The sequence below is a fragment of the Neolamprologus brichardi genome, chromosome 18 (genome assembly GCF_056152115.1).
Source record: "Neolamprologus brichardi isolate AB-2024 chromosome 18, ASM5615211v1, whole genome shotgun sequence".
In the NCBI taxonomy this organism is placed as follows: domain Eukaryota; kingdom Metazoa; phylum Chordata; class Actinopteri; order Cichliformes; family Cichlidae; genus Neolamprologus; species Neolamprologus brichardi.
In genome coordinates this window covers 24,291,972-24,310,547 of record NC_142121.1, presented here as the reverse complement: position 1 = coordinate 24,310,547, position 18,576 = coordinate 24,291,972, and the positions used below count along the sequence as shown (strand labels likewise).

The 18,576-nt window shown below is 38.8% G+C and overlaps 1 protein-coding gene across 1 annotated transcript in view; it reads right to left on the bottom strand.

Moving 5' to 3' along the window:
- The window catches only part of LOC148097749 (uncharacterized), a 28,722-nt gene extending 25,820 nt beyond the window's left edge, over positions 1 to 2,902 (bottom strand). Inside the window, exon 1 of the mRNA XM_087832231.1 lies at positions 2,679 to 2,902. Within this exon, the coding sequence (XP_087688357.1) occupies positions 2,679 to 2,902 (224 nt within the window). The remainder of the gene's footprint in view (positions 1 to 2,678) is intronic.
- Between the last annotated feature and the right edge of the window lie 15,674 nt (positions 2,903 to 18,576).

Genomic DNA, 18,576 nt, shown 5'->3' with positions numbered 1-18,576 from the left:
ATAGAAATAAATAAAAGGGAAAGCAAGAGAGAAAAATAAAGCTTGTTTTTTTTAGCTGAAGACTGAACCTACATATTCAAATGAAAAGAAGACAAAAATATATTCTGATTGAATTTAATTGCTAATAATCTACATTTTGAATTTTAAAAAATGAATATTTAATTGTAGAAAAAGTTGCAGACTGCTGACGTGGTGAAAACAACGCTTGTAGGAAATAAAAAATACAGCTAAAAACTCTCCTTGCATAATATTTCCTTTGTAAACTGGAGTTACAACAAATAATTTTACTAGATGTAATTTCATATAGTAGCATTAAAGAATGCTTAATAATCTTAATTTTACCTTTTCAGATAAGTAAACGTGATGAAAGTCAAAGTGAAAAATGTTGAAATGCTAAGTTAAAGTTAAAGGGTTAAAGTGTCTCACACTGTAAATGTTCCACTTCTTCTACTACTACTATTGTTATTATTGTTATTATTATTATTATTATTTTTATTGTTAATATGTATTTATTTCTCTTTTATTCGTCATACAGTTATATAGTAAGTGTAAATATTTATATTGATTCTTTATGGGATTATTTACAGAAAACAGTGTGTGTTTGAATTCAATGATGTAAACTATTTCAGATTATTGAACTGAAACTGCTTCAGCAGTTCTTTTTAAATTTTGAAGCTATCATCACTGAAGTTCACATTTATTAAAGATAAATGCCAACATTCACCTGTCAGCTTCTAAAGATCAACATTTGTTACTGAATGTTGGGCCATCAGTGCCAACATGCATGGAAGCTTTCCTTTATGCCATATTTTGAGATTAGGCAATGAAAAAACAAAAAACAACCCCCTGCCCCCCAAAAGCAAACAACAAAAACACATTAAACTAATTTGACATAACACCCACATAAAGTGTTGTGGGTATAAAGTGTGTAGTTAAAAATTAACAGTATTTTTGTCAGTTCGCACATGAATTCATAAAAAGTCTCTAAATGATTTTAATTACGTGTGTTTGAATTGTTTAGTTGTGTTAAAAAACATGTTTGGGCTCAGTGGCATGTGTTTCTGGTATAAATGGCCACCATGCATGTGTGCTGTTCTTGCTTTGCTATTACACCTTGTTATACACTTTGTTTCTGATAATGTTATTTAACAGAGCAATAATTAAATTTTTTTTAGTACAAAATCAAAGAGTGTCTCTCAGTGTGCGACATGTGTACCTCTCCATGTTTGTTTACACCAAAATCCTGAACTAATTTTTTACAAAACTCTTAAAGTTTTCTGCACATTTATGAAGATGCAGAATTATTCAGAGCAGATCCACAGATTCTAAAATAGTTTTTGATTTGTATGTTATGGCTGTAACTTTGAAGTAAAACACGCAGAAATTATTTATTTCTTATGCATTTTCATTTTTTGTGAGGTCAGTACAGGATTTATTTTAAACTGCAATTAACCATAATAGCATATGAATTTCATTAAATAAATAATAAGAATTATTATCTCAATGGTATTTTTGTAGATTACATGTTTTCCACTTTGTTGCGTTTTGAATTTAATGTCTGAATACAAACAGCAATGATTGATGGTGCGAATACATTAAAAAAAGTTTCATTTCTTTGTGTTATTTGGGTTTATGCCTCTTCTGTAAAGCCTGTGTGAGCTGTGTTGGTGTTAGTGTTGCATGCTATTGCTCACAGGCCTCATATTAGACTGAACCAAGTACCCATCAAAAGACTCAACTCAGTGATGCAGCAGGCCCTGTAGGGGAAGATTTCATGTTTGAATTTAATAGATAAACCTTATTTAGAAAAAATCAGCAAATGTTTTTTTTTTTTTCTTTTTGTGTCTTTTTTTTAATATAATGTCCTATTTGTGCATTTGTTAGGGAGTGGATTATAGAACAATAAAATGCAATGATAACAAAACAGCAGTGTTATTAGTGCATTTTGAGGTTAAGATGTGCTTTCAGACACAAGACATCAAATCCATTATTGCAAATTAAGTAAAAAAAAAAAGGGCAAAAGTAAATGAAATGCATTTTAAATAAATTAAAACAATATAATCTATAACACACAAATCAATCAATTATTCGTTGTGAAATGACAATATGACGTAATACATTAAGAAAATAGATTAAAACTCCTTTAAATATAAAAATCAATGTATTGTCAGTTGTGCTGTAAATACGCCTTTTTCCATAAGAAGACCAGCCAATAGGAAACTACAGTTATTAAAGATCCTGTTTAATAACTAAAGAGACCTTTATCATATGAATATGTCAGAGACAGTTTATTCACATGATAAAAAAAGCTATTAGAGAAAAATAGTTCATATTTGTTTATTTTAACAGTCCAAGCTTCTTTCATATCTTCTCTCGAAAACGCAGTCAAGCTATTAATAACGTTTAAACAAAGCTGAGACACAATCACACTTTTACAGGGGGCTAAAAAGTTGCCCATCTTCCGCAAGCCCGCAAGCAGCGGAAATATGCGCCACTTACAGCAGTTTATGTAGGACGTTAAAGAAGTCTAAATTTAGCTTCAAATGCGTTAAAACTGCTCGCAGTGAAAATATACTCCGGCCTCTGTCGCAGTTTTCATTAATACGAGAGAGCCGTGGATGTAAAGGCTTAGCGCAGGCTGTGTAAACGTGTGTATAAACCAGTAATAAAGTTCTTACCTCAGCAGGCTCCTGCAGAGACCTGTTAATTCCTCCTCTGCCTGGCGTGAAAGAGGGACCGCCAGCCTGAGCCCTCGTGCCTTAATTTGAAGCAGGCTGGGTTTTATGATAATCAGCGCTGACACCGACCTGCGCGCCATGAATAGAGGAGGGCACCCTCGAGCCTGCGTTCCCACGAGCCGCATTCCTGCGGTCAAGTTCAAGCTCAAAGCGCGAGCCACCATTACTATGCGAGGCGTGCCGCGTGGCTAATTCCAAAAAGGCGCGCACTGCTCGCCGTGGGAGAGTTCGTCACCTTGTATTCAAATGCAGCAGCAGATAGACGGATAGGCCCACTGAGAGGTTGTGGGCTACACTCTGAAACACACCAACGGGGCTTCTGCTGGCTTTACTTTCACCAAAAGCTTTAATAAATAAACAAAAAGCACACAAACTCAATCTCCAAATATCCTGCAGTTAAACAAAACAAACAAAAAAGGAATACAACTTACTTTCAATAATTATAATGATGTAAGTGTCCTTTAAAAATATCTCAGTTTGAAGATTTACTATTTTTTTTTCATTTTTATTTTTTATACACTCCATTTTCTGTTGAGAAACTTTCAGGTTCAGTGATCTGAGTGAGCCCAAATGGAAAAAATAGTCATCAAATGGCTTATCAAAATCTCTAAAGCCTAACAGCTGGTGTATTTTATTAGACTATAAGTGTGGTAAAAAACAAAAGTGTAAAAAAAAAAAACCCCCCAGGTAGCATCAACATTTAACTGAAATTCACAAATGAAAAAGAAATGATTCAGCGTCTACACGTGATCACAGATCAGCATCAACATTACTACCCCCCACCCCCCACCCCCCCCAACTAACAATAAAAAAATACAAAGAGAAGCATCAGTTTATCAGATTATGAGTTAAAATGTATATTTTTGTTATCTTTGGGGGCAGTTTATATTTATATATATGAAAAAAATAGTAATCTACAGAAACACAATCTGAGGAAATCTAAATGAGACAGAAATGTTGGTGCAGAAATTGTGATTGTGTAACAGTGACGTGTCAGTGGATATCAAACATTTCTGAAGGGCAGATTTACTAAAACAGAAGTTTATGTTCACATTTATCAGAAACACGCTTTCATTTAAACCTTTCTTCTCTTCTATACTTTCACAGCTTGCATTTTCAGTCTACAATAGTTTAGACATTTTCGAAGGAAAAAGACTTTTTCTTCATATTATTAATATTATTATTCCCACATCCAATCAACTTATTGTTGGATACAGTGTATACGAATAGAACACAATAAACAGTGTGCTTCAACTGTGGCTTAGGCTAAACTTTATATTTTGGATGATTTGCAGATCTTTCACAGTTTAAATAATGCTTTTTGAATTCGTACGATGAAGGCTTAAAACCAGACTACATGCTTGTATGCACGAGGATGACATCAGTGTGAGTAGTTTCAAACGCAGATCATTCCCACGCGTATGGCGGGCGTGTAAGTGTGATGTGTCTAGTCAGAGTATAATTGGCTGGCTCAGTCTCAGACAGCTCTGTCCCACCTCCCCATGTTCGTGTATTTGAGGTCCCATAAAACAGTGTCTGGCTCGCTGATCCCACGACCCCTGGGGGAATAAATCCCTCACTCATGATTTGGATTTTCCGGCTCTGTCTGCAATTGTAAAGTCGAGAGTTTGAAATGTCACAAAGTTCTTAAAGCTTTATAGCATCTATTTCTATTTTCATATTCTTTCAAAATTCACTTCGTCTGACATGTCACTGTGACTGTCATCTATGTAAAGCTATGATTAATATTCATATCTGAAATTAAAGTCAGCAAATTATTGGCTTTTGCTAGCCTTTAGCTACCAACAAAACAAACAACACCAAAACATGGGTTTCACCCATCATGTAGCTCTGCTATTGTTTAGTATTTACAAGCCAGTATACCATTTCACTGGCCTCTTTTACACCGACCTCCTCAGCTGGAGTTTAAAAGCCCGACAACCTCATAAAGGCATTTTACGTTCAACTCTCTGTGGTCCTGCTAACAGAAACAGATTGATCAGTGTGGAGGGAAACGTCTTATTATGTAATGACGACAGAGAGGGCTGGCCAGGTCAGATGTGAGATGAACCCCTGACCCCGGCTGAGCTGCGGAGTGTGCCGCTGACCACGGGGCTGTTGATGAAGTCGTGGACCTGTGGACAGTGCATTTGGTGACCTTTGGTGTCAGCTGCCGGACAGCAGACGGATGTGTCTTTAACTTAATTAGCACTGATTAGTTGACCTGTGAAGGAGAAGCCAGCGAGTTACCTGAGCTTAGATCAAAGCTGGATTGGAAGAAAAACTGTTTTTCTTTAATATTATCTAAACCCCCCCCAAAACACGGAAACACAAGCTTTTAATCTCCACAGTCCAGCTTTCACAACATTATTCATTCATTATTGTTGACAATAAGAGAAGCTAATGAAGTTTTTATTAGTTATTACTTATTTACAGCTTATTAATTGTATAATTTTTCTGTATTTTATAATTTAACAAAGTAATATATGATTACACACAGAAAATAGCTAGAAAAATAGCTAGTGTTACAGAGTTTTATGCGTCTGTTTGTAAATATGTTCAAAACTCCAGCAGACACCAGTTTTTCAAGAGAAAAATGAATCTTAACTTTTAAAGTTTGCCAAAGCTTTCATCCTCTTCCAGTGACCTTCATAAACAGATGGGGTTTGTTTACTCTCTCTGAGGTTGACGAGATATAAATATAAATTAGTACAACATTAAAATACCAGCTTTAGACTGATGAAGGTATGTTATGTAGTCAGTCATTAATTATTAGTTTATTCAAAGTTATTTCAAAGAGAAAGGTGGCAAAATTTCATTGGAATTAAAAATAGGAATTTAAAAGTATCTAGCAGTGTATTGAAAACTAAATCAATAACCTTAACTTTTATGTGTTTTAACTTTCAGTGGTTTAAAGTAATTTTAATTGTCTCGCTTTCTGTATATTTACACAAATTCCCTGGTCTCTTTTCTATCTATCTATCTATCTATCTATCTATCTATCTATCTATCTATCTATCTATCTATCTATCTATCTATCTATCTATCTATCTATCTATCTATCTATCTATCTATCTATCTATCTATCTATCTATCTATCTATCTATCTATCTATCTATTTTAGAAAAGTGATTAATGCCCAAAGGTTTGATGTACGTAAAAGATTTTTTTTCTTTTCTATTCTTCCTTGTCAACAGTTAAAAGAAATCCTTTTTGTTTTGTTTTTTAATTTTGCCAGTGCAATGATGGTCAGTCTGGTGGGCAATGATTTCATACCCCCAGCCCACCGCACATACATACACACAGCAGGGCAGTCATTTTTCAATCAGCCCTGTGGGCCTCTGACAGGTCTGGGAGAGGGTCTGCCTCCATGTAAGGCAGACTGGCAGGAGTGACACCTCTGTATAGCAACGTTAATTATGGGCATCTGTTCGGACGCCCCAGTCTGGGGGTCTTCTAGGGTCCTTGGCTGTTGCCATAGGGACGGTGAAGAACCGTTGGTGGTTTTGGGGGGCAGACAGAGACCCCCTTATTCTCTTGAGGGGTGGCCAGACATGACCCCCCACAACTCACCCCTTTTGATTTGGGTGGGAACAGGGAGCAGCCAGCCAGGAGAGAGAGAGATCTTTCCAGCTTCATTTTGGGGACCATGGGTGCACCTCCTGAGAGGAGCAGAAACACTTTTAGTTTCAGTGCAGGAATATTGTAGCAGTGAGAGTGTTGTCCCTGCTTTCCTAAATGATTTCCACATTAATACTGAGTGGTTAAACTGTAATATGGTAGTACAGACACAGAAAACATACGTGCAAACAAATTAGAAATACCCAACACTTACACAGCATTCTTCAGACTATCCTCCATGACACCGCACTGACTTACATTCATCTAAACCTCACCACACATAGCTACAACTGGGGTTCAGTCTGAACCCCAACCTGAGCTTACATCAAACCAAAGTCATCTCTTTATGCTTCGTGTTATGAAAACTTTATTCTCATCCTCATAATGTGATTGCATAAAAAGATTTAAGTCCCCACTGTATGAGTGATACCTGGACACACACACACACACACACACACACACACACACACACACACACACACACACACACACACACACACACACACACACCCTCTGCATGAACACCCTTTATTCCCACTTTGCATACATTAGCCAGTGTCTGTGTTCTGAATGCATTGTTGTGTTTTCCCACACCCCCCTATTTGATGTCTCTTTTGTCACTGTGAATAAAAGCAGACTGACGAATGGGAGGTGGGCTGTAGCTCCATTTCAGGGGGAGAGACCCCCATTAATTGCCAGCTACAGAGGCTGTAGGTGACCCCTGCTGGACAAGATGTGAATTTTCTGAGAAAACTCTGATCCTCATGACCTGAATGGAAATCTGAGTCTCACAGGAAGCTTAGAATAACTGCTTTGTCTCCATGTTTGGTTGTGTAAAATAACAGCTGCATGCTGCACTCTTATTTGTGAAATAAGTATACACAGTGGAGGAACAATTCTTCTGAATGTGATGACGAGATCCCAGCAGACTAAATGTGGAGCAAAGAGCATATTTGTGTGGGATAATGCGGGATTAATGCTGAAAGGTAGTATGAAACATTTATAACCTATATCTACCTTCAAACACAATGATCATGGGAGGTCAAATATAGCTGTTTTATATCTGAGGGTCATTTTTTTTAGCTCCCCACAGAGATTCAAACACTGCTGTATTTTATTTCTTTCTGACCCCATAACTGTTAAAAATGTTATAATTACACTCTTTCTTTTATTTAATTTGCTTATCTGTCTCATCTCTGGTTTTAAATAGATCTTAACACATATTTTTATGTGTTTTATGTACTCACATATATTGACTTTTGTAAATTAGAGCCATTAAAGATGTAGGGTACGAGATAAAAACACTGTGCAGTCTGACATAAAGAAGGACACATAGTCATCCCAACTCCTGAAGTAAGAGGAGAAATGTTAGTTGCACATTATTGTCTATTAATATATCGTGTAAAAGCATTGTGTTGCTGATTTATTAGGTGTTGTTAACATTTTACACCCACATAGACTGTTTTATTAAGAAAACCCATCAAATCAAATGTAGTCCAATAAAAAGCTGTTCCTCAAATATTCCCTGATAATGAAAAACCAATAAGTGTGATTCAGTCTTCTTTTTCTTCTTCTTTGTCCTTTTAGGATTTGCCACAGCAGATTACTGATACATCTATCTGTCCCTATTGTCCTCCTCTGCCACACCATCCCTCTGCATGTCCTCCTTCACTAAATCAATGAATCTTCTCTGTGGTCTTCCTCATTTTCCTCCCACCTGGCAGCTCCATATTCAACATCTATTGTCCAGTATGTCCTCTATCCTTCCTTTGCACATGTCCAAACTGTCTCAGCCTTGCCTCTCTAACTTCTTCGTCTCTTCTTCTACCTTCTCATATCTTTCCTCATCACTGCCAGTGAAAATCTTACCATCTTTAACTCTACCACCTCCAGCTCGGCCGCCAGTCACAGCAGGTCTCACTCACTTCCAGCTTACAAACCTGTAATTAAGAATAAACATACAAGTAAAATTAACACATTTTTCACATTGTGAACACAAAGTAAAAATGCAGAATCTTTGAGAAGCAGAATTTATGGCAGAGTTGTTGGGATTGCATAGGAAAGGTGTTCCTAATAAAGTGAGTCAAACAGGGGAACAAGGGGGAGAATTTGAGTCATTTAACTACTGTAAGTGAAGGTATTAATGTCACACTCAATAATATTCCTGTGCAGTCCAGGCTTTATTTACAAAGTTCACATATATTAACAGTTTTCCCTCTGATGTATTGATTTCAACCCGATTTTATAACTTTGCTCTCTCCTTCCTGTAAAATGATGTGTGGCTTCTGCTTTCGCAAATGTTGGATTTCCAAGAAAGAAAAAAAAAAAGTAGAAAAAAATAGTCACTTGTCATGTGACACCAATTGTACCCACTAGATGGCCCTAAAACACCACAGTGAATGCTCCCCCTCAGTCACTTGGTGTCTCCTTGTTCCCTTTTGTGAATCCATAATGAATCTCATGTAAAGAATCCAATTTTGCTCAGTCAAGGTTTTCATCACATAAACTTTTCACTCACTCGCTTCAGTCCCACTGGTGTTACTGAGAAGTCTTCCGTGACGTTTGAAGCGTCCTTCAGCGGAGTCAATCTGAGTCTGACGTGTAATTTACCGGAGCACCGAGGACAGGCGGCAACATCTCGGTGTCCTTCAAGAAAGTTGCTCCGAGCGTTTATTAGCGCAGAAGTGGCAGCAGGGAGCGAGACAGTGAGCAGTGGGTGTGAGAAACAATGCTTGCTTTGCAGTGATGAGACCATTAGTGGTATGAAAGGGACGAGACAGAGGGCAAAAGGAGGTGACCTGCTATCAGGACTCTGTGAATGTCACAGTTCAGCTCTCCTGAGGCTGTCGAGGTTTCAATTAGTCTGCCCTTTCTACCCACGAGGTTAAAAACCAATCCTTGTGCAGTGATCAATGGGATTGTTAGCCTGCTGCTCAGGTATGTGTCGATGTGGTGTTTGGGTGTATACATGTTTATACACATACCTAAAATGTAGTGTTAAAAATAAATGAATGTCCTGTGCTTTAAGACATAGTGTGCCAGTACTGCAGTGTGAAGCACAGACATTTCTGCTACTGAAGGATTTACAGGTCTGTCTGCATAATCCACTCACAACACCTCCCACCCCCTCCTTTACCTAACCAGCCAGACAGCAACAAGAACTCAACAGGCACGGAGGAGAAAGATGTTCGGTGGACAAACGAAGGACGAACAGGTTGCTCAGAATCACAATGAGCTATGAAGGGCAGATTTCAGAGCTAATGGACATTTAGGCTTCACTTAAAATAATAGTTTGACATTTTGGGGAAAGACCCTTAATTTTGCTTTCTAAAGGAGACTTCCACAAGGAGACTGTGCTGTAATTATGAAGATGTAAATACAGGGAGGCAGCTAACCTGGCTCTGACCCAGCCTCAAAATCCAGCTCACAGCACTTCTATCAATCACTAATTATTATAATTGATATAATGCAAAGTGCAAAGTCCTGACACCACATGCCGACCAGCATTTGTAGCTCGATGCAATTGTTCTTCCAGCATTTCTTTTACTCGTCTTTCTGAAAAATGAGAGCGTTTGCTTTCCAGAATCTCTCACACATCATCACCCACAACAGTATTTGTAATTAGAAATGGAAATCTTTGAGATTCTTCCAAAAAACAGTGAAAAAAAACACAGATCCTTTGAAATCACTGCAATTTGGTTTTATGCATTCCTATAGTGTCAGTCAATGTTTTCTAGTCTTCCCTGTCTTGCTGCTATGACAGCCACGCCTCAGCAAGCCAAAACCATCACTTGTGGCGGGTTTAATGATATTGATTATCCTTTCGTATCAAGATTACCATGTGTTCGTATGAGACTGTAGGCAGGGGTAGAGATAATTAGCACGCCTATAACAGCCATGTATCTTTGAGATGCACAGTATCTCCAGTGGAGTTGTGTGCTTTAAAAAATATGTTGGATTCACGCTGTGTTAATGTTCTGACAAGCCAAATGTGTTGTAATTAGGAAAAACAAACAGATGGGCATTTTCATTAGAGGCGTTAAATGTGGGTGTGTGTGTGTGTGCGAGAGAGAAAGGAGAAGAAGAACGTGGGGGAACTCGAGTTTTCAGAATTGTAGGTTTGGTGAGAAAAAGTCTAATGAGCGTCACCAACAAAAACCCCAAAAGCTTCTCTGTTGAACATTTGAGTTATTTCACTGCATTTTATTCAAGAGGTTTCGTCACCAGTCTGTTGATTTGCCTTTTTTTTTTTTGCTTGCGTGCTAAAGCTAGAGAATAAATTAAATGCATTTATGTGCAAAGCATGCTTTGTTTGCAGTGATTGGAAATGGCTCCATGTTTTCCATTTCAATAGCACGCAGAAGAGAGGGGAGGGCTGCAAACAGACAGACATGACATTATGCAAAGCTCCACGAGGGGTGTTTACACTGCTATGAAGAAACAGCCCTTGAACATGTGAAGCATCGCTGGTCGGCGCAGAGAGACAAGAAAAGAATGAGGCTGGAAATAAAAAAAGCCAGAAGACCTGGGTGACGAAACCAGGTTAAAACTGGAGTAAAGTGGGTTAAGGAGTCTGTAGATCTAGTAGATCATTTAGTCAGATTTGTCTCACAGTCGGGGAGGCCGTATGAGGCAATCTGAATGAAACACGCTCTATTATCGGGCCAACTAGGGCAAGACTCACCTGCAGCGATAAAGAAATAAAGACCTACTTGTTTCTTCTACTCATTACTGTGTAAAGTTGTGATAAAATAGGTATAAAATAGGTGAGTTACAGGACTGAGGGACACAGTAATGATGTGTAGAGGAGAGGCTGCAGGATTTTTAAGACTGATCTCGATAGTTAGTGATTTGAAAATCTGATATTCTGATACATCAGCTGATATTTTTCCTCTCGGACATTTATTGGCCGTTACTGATAGATCGTCACGTTATCGGCTGACAATACTTGCCAGCTGATAAGCTGGTCAGGCTCCACATATTCTGTTGTGTTTGGAAGGACACTGTGGCTCAAATCACATGCTTTAGTCCCTATTTTGATGGCATCAGTGAATTCAAACCAGTCCTCCAACTAGATACATACATATTGATCATGTGACGTAAGCATTCATTAAATTTCATATAGCAGTCTTTCTATAGTAAAAGAGTGAAAGATCAGTGATTGTTAAAATACACTCCTTCACACAGGTTTGAAAAACCTGTTGCCAGGGTACAGAGCTCTGTTCCAGCTAAAAGTGATGACACCTTTGCAAAGACTTCTTCACACTACTGCTTATTTGTAAAACTCCTTGCACAAATGCCCTGCAAGGTCGTGTTCAGGGAACAGACAGTCTCTTGATGCAACACGGGTGCATGGTTCCATAACAATCAAAAATTTAAATGTGGTACTCTGAAGACTGGATCAGCGGTATCTTGCTTTGGTTGCGCTTTTCAACCTCCCATCCTGAGGGACCAGAAGGATGAGGCTAACAGTCTGAGGCTCCTTAGTGTAGTGGTTTACATATTCAGTGCAAAAGACTCCTAGTTTGAGACCTGGAGGAGACAGAAAGCAAGACTTTTATGAAACACTGACATCTCATGTGTTGTGGCATTGTTTGGTGGTAAATCTGTCTTTAGTGTAGAGCAATTAAGATAACATAGAAAAAAAAGATAAAAAATAATTTATTAGAAGGGTTCATATTTGAAGTATTGACCAACTTGAACATTTTGTTAAAGTTGGGGCGCTACAGTGACATTTATAGTCAAATTGTAAATACAAAACAACAAAAAGTGTTACGTGGCTCTAAAGGCTTATTGGTGAGATGCGCAATCCGAAAAAGGAGTTTCTGAGGAACTCTGTTTAGGATAAAATCAGGTGAAACATTTTATTCCTGGAGAAGTTCAGTAGGTCACTGTGATCACTGTGTGTCGACTCTAAGTCTTTATCAGGGTCTGTCAATTTGTCATATCAGTGTTAGTTCCTTTGTTACTTCATTCTTAAAGCAACCTAAACATGGAGTTAAAATAGCCTTTCCAAAGCAGAGCAGCTCTTAGATGCTATTAGAATAATTAAATAACTGATTAAAATATGGATCAAGATAAGGAGAGTAGAATTATTTAGCATTTTCTGTAGAAGCTATCCATTTATAAGCTCTCCATTATTTGTGAAATAAAATAATTGATGAATTAAACAATATTAAAGAGAAAATTACAGTTTATTACAACTCAGGTTTTGTTGTTGTATCCAGTGCACTACTCAAAGAAACTGTTAACATGTGAAAAAGTTGCAACATTTCTAAAAATGCAAAAAAAAAGAAAAAAAGGCACGCATTGTCAGGTCATCAGAAAGGTTTTAGATAGAACTATGTTTTTCCCCCCACATGAGATCCAACTTTAGACTTCAGTGAATAAAATAGTTAGTCTCCTACTTGTGATGGAAATTTACAGTTTGGGTTTTTTAAAATAAAAAAAGGGCGTTTTTTTGGTTTTTTTTGTCCATTCACCTTTTTTCTCTTTCCTAAATATTTTTGACCCATACTCATGCCAACATGCTGGATCTATTTAAAGCAAAGATGCAGCATTTTCCCACTGGTAGAAAGAGGAGACCAGAGTTTAGAGCTGAGCAGCAGCAGAACATGGAGTAGTCACATGAAGCAGAGCACACGAGAGCAAAGTGATGAAGAAAACGAAAAGAAATAGCAGAATTTACTGTTGCCCCAGTACGAATGATCTTGTCTTCCTCTTCTATGACAGGATCTATTCAGGACCGTGCCTACAGTATGCACTTGTCCCTGTGTGTGTGTATTTCTCTCTTCATATACCGTATGTGTGTTAAGGAGGAGAGCTTTCTGTTTTCAAATCGGTGTGCTATGAATACATCGGCTTCCACAGACACTGGATGAAAGCAGGAGGAGGAGAAGGACGAAGGCTGAGTGTGACACGGACCACAGATGCTGCACAGGAGAGCTCATTAGAGACATGTCACACACACACACACACACACACACACACGCACAATCATACTTACACACCTGAATCACTGAGAATGTACACAGTTACACACAAAGACACGTGCGCAGCAGACACACACTGTCTCGCACCCACAGCTGCTCTTTCACACGTGACCTGAATTTTAACTGCCAAGGTAGATCAGTGCTTAATTGAGCATGTAAAAGGTTTTCTCTCTTTCTTCTGCTTTTCTTTTCTTTTTTCTTTTATTTCGGAAAGTCTGAATGTTTATGTGTGTGTGTGTATATGTGTTGTTGGTGTTAAAGCTGTCATACAGTCAGCGTTAAAAGCCCTCCCACATCAGCTAAACCGTAAGAAAAGAACAATTGCACACACAAACAAATCAGCCCTGAAACTGAACAATGCAGATAAAAGATTTTTTTTTTTTAAATCCAAAGAAAAGCATCACTAAATTTAGTTCCACTGTCTAAGAAGCACATAGCTCTCAAACATCACCGCTGAACTACTTTTGATTTAGGAATGTGCGCCTCCTTCGTTCTCTCCTCCTCCAAACTCTCTGTTCTCTCGTTTGATTATTGTCTCTCAGCTGCTGTTTAGCTTTTCATTACAGTTTCTCATCATTCTTCGACACTGACAGTTTCTGACAAACATTTTTCTTGTCAAACTTAAAATCGCGAATTAGTGACAGACTCCAACCCATCTCAGCACCCTTCACACCAAAGGCAAGGTTAATTACTTTGCTTTTGCAGCAGGCCCCTGGTGTGAAGGCTGCCAGTGGACTGGATTTTGTCCAGAAAAGAACAGGTAAATGATGAGATGGACGACAGGATGTTACAAAAAAGGAGCCCTTAAGTTTAGAAAACCAACCAACCAGTCACCCGCAGCTATGGCATGTGGGCCGAGCTAAGCTAGCTTCTCTGTCTTACTGTGTTAAGTTTCATAGCGCACAACAGACACCAATCCTAACAAGACAAACTACTGGCAAAGATTTACCGGTACTCGTTATTCCAATTATATGGACCACATGTACGACGTTATTACTTACAAGCAAGAAAGAGCAGACAGATAAATGAGATGGATGACAGGTACTGTGATTTCCTCTCTCGCTTCTGCCAAGTTTGAAGAGCTGACTCGAAACCAAACCATCTCACAAAGGAGGAGATGCTTCCCTGTGTAAACTACTGCACAGAATCAGAAAATTAAGGACCTTATTTAACAAAAGTACACATTAAATACACACAGAGTATAAGAAATTAAATCATTAAGGCATGTCACACTGTGGTCTAAGCCCCTTACCTATTGTACTGTCATATCTCTATGTCCAGATACAGAGAAAGTAGACTTACAGTATTGAAGTTTTATGTAGTAGGACATAAATGTATTCTCTTAACGTCTTCACACAGCATTTCAATGCGATTGAGGTTTGGACTTTGACTGGGCCAGTGCAACTTTGATTCTTTTTTTTCCTGCCATTGTGTTTAGCTTTTCTGCTGTGCTTGGGATCATTATCCTGTTACCTGATCGAGTTTGGTCGAAGCTTTATCTGTCCGAGGTAGCTGTAGAACAGGAGGTAGAGCTGGTCGTCTGCTAATCGGAAGGTTGTTGGCCAGTGCCAAATATCCCTGCAATCGCTGACTGGCTGCTCCAGTCTGCATGCCAAATACTTGGCACACATACATGTGTGCAAATGTTAGATAGAAAGCCCTTCTGTATAGAATTGGTGCTTGTGTGAATGGGTGAATGAGGTATGTTGTATAAAGTGCTTTGAGTGCTCGAGGAGAGTAGAAAATAAATATATAAGAATCAGTCCATTTACCATATTCGAGAATACTTTGATACACGGAGGACTTGAAGGTGCTTGGGTCCTGTGGCTGCAAAACAATCTCAAATCATCATCCCACCACCGGCTTGACAGTCAGTATGAGGTGTTTAGTGTCTCTGCTCCATGGCACTGTGTAAAAACAAACCTGGATGCTCAAGACCTTCAAACTGTCAGAACGTCTGCTTTTGAAGAGGTGCTCACTTCCTGATGAGCAGTTAATTAAGTGCATTTCATTATCAACATCTGGCTGTTTTGTACCCTCTTAATTCCTGGGGAAGCAGAGAGGGTTGCTTAATTTTTGTGTAATAGAGTTTTTTTTTTTAAGTGCTATTGTGATTTTTCCCAGCTTGTATTTACCTAACTTTAAGACCAGTTAAGGAGCAGATGATTTTTTTAAAATTTTTTTTAAAATTGTGGCCTGAAACTGTAAAACTGAAAGAAGATTATTTTCTTTTTACATGAATGTAAAATGATTTTGGATATGTGTCATAAACTATTGGAGGAACTCTGCTTTATGAATTGAGAAAATTGTTCTCTCTGTATATGAAAAATGAATGAGATCATAACTTGTGGTCATATTTGATTATAACTAGTTTTTAATGAAGCATGGCATCTTGCACTGGATGTTTTGCCTAGCTCTGTGTGTGATTTACAGTAATTTTAAGGGATTACACAATCCCATCCCTGACACTGTCAGTGGTTGAAGTGTGAAGAATAAGGTTGTCCACATATTTGTGAGTATTGTTTAGAGACCAGATTTTGACCTTTCATTAAAAAAAAAAAGCCGTGGTACTTTTGGTTTCTCACTTATGCTCAAGGGGTTGCCACAGTGGATGGATCTGCATGTTGGATTTGGCACAGATTCTCCACCAGATGCCCTTCCTGACAAAACCCACCCATTTCTCCAGGCTTGGGACCAGCAAATGTACACGTGTGACCCCCTGAGGCTGAGAGTGTGTCTCCATCAGGGAGATGGAGCACAGTCTGACATCGATAAAGGAATTGAAAGCGCACACCTTTGGCACTTTAAGACATTGGAAACATTCATCCATCCATTTTCTTCTGCTTATCCTTATCAGGGTTACAGGGGACTGGAGCCTATCCCAGCTATCATAGGGCAAGAGAAATAGTTTCTTTGAATTTCAGAAGCCAGACACACCCCAAACACTCTCCTTCTGATTACATGTCTATAAATATCTACTTACCTGAACCACACACACATTTACTGTTGTTTCCATGCTGTCATTCACATTCACATGCTCTCCGTTTTAACCTCCACAGTTGCTGTTGTCAGTCTGTACAGAGACAGGGGCGATTCTCAAAAAGTACAGCTAACCCTCAAAAAATGATTTAGTCTCCCAAAGTTTACAAAACCAGGAAATGAAAACATTCTTCTTCTGTGGTGACATGTGATCTGGCCCACCTTTATCAAAGCTCAGCTGTGAGCAGCAAAGAGTGTCCACTTTCCAGAAGTTCTGCTAAAGACGCATGCGGCACTGTGTTGCCCTTTAAGCACCATCCTTTCCCCACTTCCTCGGTCGTCTACTGTATTATAGCACCAGAGGCTAATTTCCTTCATCTGTTAAGTAATGGCAATTACTTTAATTTCTGGCACCGGGATGCCAGTTTCAAAATCCTACTTTTTCAGCATACTTCAGCTCCCATTTCAGGCAGCAGGTTGCCAGATAATCTCTTCTCTATCCTACTTTTAAAGATTCTTCAGTTCCCATTTCTGGCCCTGAGTTACCAGAGATGTTTCTCTGCAACCTACTTTTTCAGCATACTTCAGTTCCCATTTCAGGCAGCAGATAGCCAGATTCACTTTCTCTCTCCTACTTGTTATATTTGCTTGCTCCCACTCTGGGAATTGGTTGCCAAATATTTCTCCACCCCACAGGTGAGGGGCTGCATTTAGCCGGATAAAACATAGCAACCAAATTGTTGCTGCAGATTGGATTAAGGCCCATCATGGTGTGCACTATCTTTTGATATGGCAAGTTACATTATTCCTGACTGAGGTACAGTTGTGACAGGAGCTGAGAATGTGGGTCTGCAGCAAATCTTTTCATTCAGTCTGGAAAATGCAGGAAATTGTTGCATATAAAAGTGCCCTAAAATGATCTTGGTTCATCTCTGGTTTAAAAAAGACTTCTAGATTTCTACACCCAGTATTTAGCTTTTAGACTTTGGGCGAGGCCATTGTATTAACAGGTTGCAACTTTCTCTTCCGTCTTTTGGTTGGAAAGCTAAATAAATTATAGAAGCTAAACCATCATAAATTTCAACAGGTTTCAACATTGCATTCTTAGATCTTAATGTGCGTTGTTACATGCAACACCTTGAATGGTCAAACATGTTTGATCAGTGCTACTCTGACCACAAGTGGAAATTAGAGGGGTTCTTCACACCAAGAGATCTTTCTCCTTTACTTCAGATTACACTTATTTAGATTCAGGAAATGTTATTCAAGCATTTCATCGTGCCATTCCAGACAGAAACCACAGAGAAATAGGATCTTAGCTGCAGATTCCTGGTCCTTAGCACTGGGATGCCACTCTTCTTTCTCTTTGGCACTCATTATTCAGTCTCATTATTTGGCTTTCACACATCAGCAACCCTCAGCGAGTGATGAGTTAACAGTTCAGTCTGCCTCAAGTTGCCAGATGCACATACCGCTTGTTTCATTTTTATCATCTGACTACATTGCAGGTCCTAGAATTGGTTGCGACATCCTTGAGGGTCAATTCACCTTTCTATCAGAGATCCCACCTTTTAATACAGCAGCCCCAAAACCTTCTGTAATCTATAAACTCCCATATGGCTCTATAAGCTCTATATCTATGTTAACAAAGTGTTTTATGGGGTCTTGACATCCTTTGACTTCTTCATAGCATTTAAACATCAGATTGTTGCCCACAGAGAAACTTGATGGCATCTTTCTCCTCACAAAACCTTGTCTTAACCTGTCCTGCACAAGTGTGCTTCCTCTTGTGGCACTTGACCTTGGCTCTGTCCATCATTTTTCTGAGATGTTAGTTCAGCGTTACGCCCTCTCGCTGCATCATCCTCACCATTGCTTATCAGCACAATTACCTTTAACAGCCTGCCTAAATCAAAAATATGCCTCCAGCAAGAACCTTTGCCATCTTAAAAAGCATCTTCTTTTAGGGTCAACAGTCAGTATTTAACAACAATATTAAACTCTACAAAGATGTCGCTCCTTTTTCCAGCTTTGGGGGATCCACCAGTCCCACGAGCTGCTGCTGATCCTTGATGCGGCGTTCCCCAAACCACATCCTCTGGCACAGCTTGTTGCTTTATTATCAACAAATGTTTTCCATTCACATTTGTGGTTGGGGTCCTTGCTACTAAAAAACGTTTTCTCAGCCCATAGGCAAACACACAAATGTCTATGTCACACATATCTGTGTGGAGAGGCACAGGTGA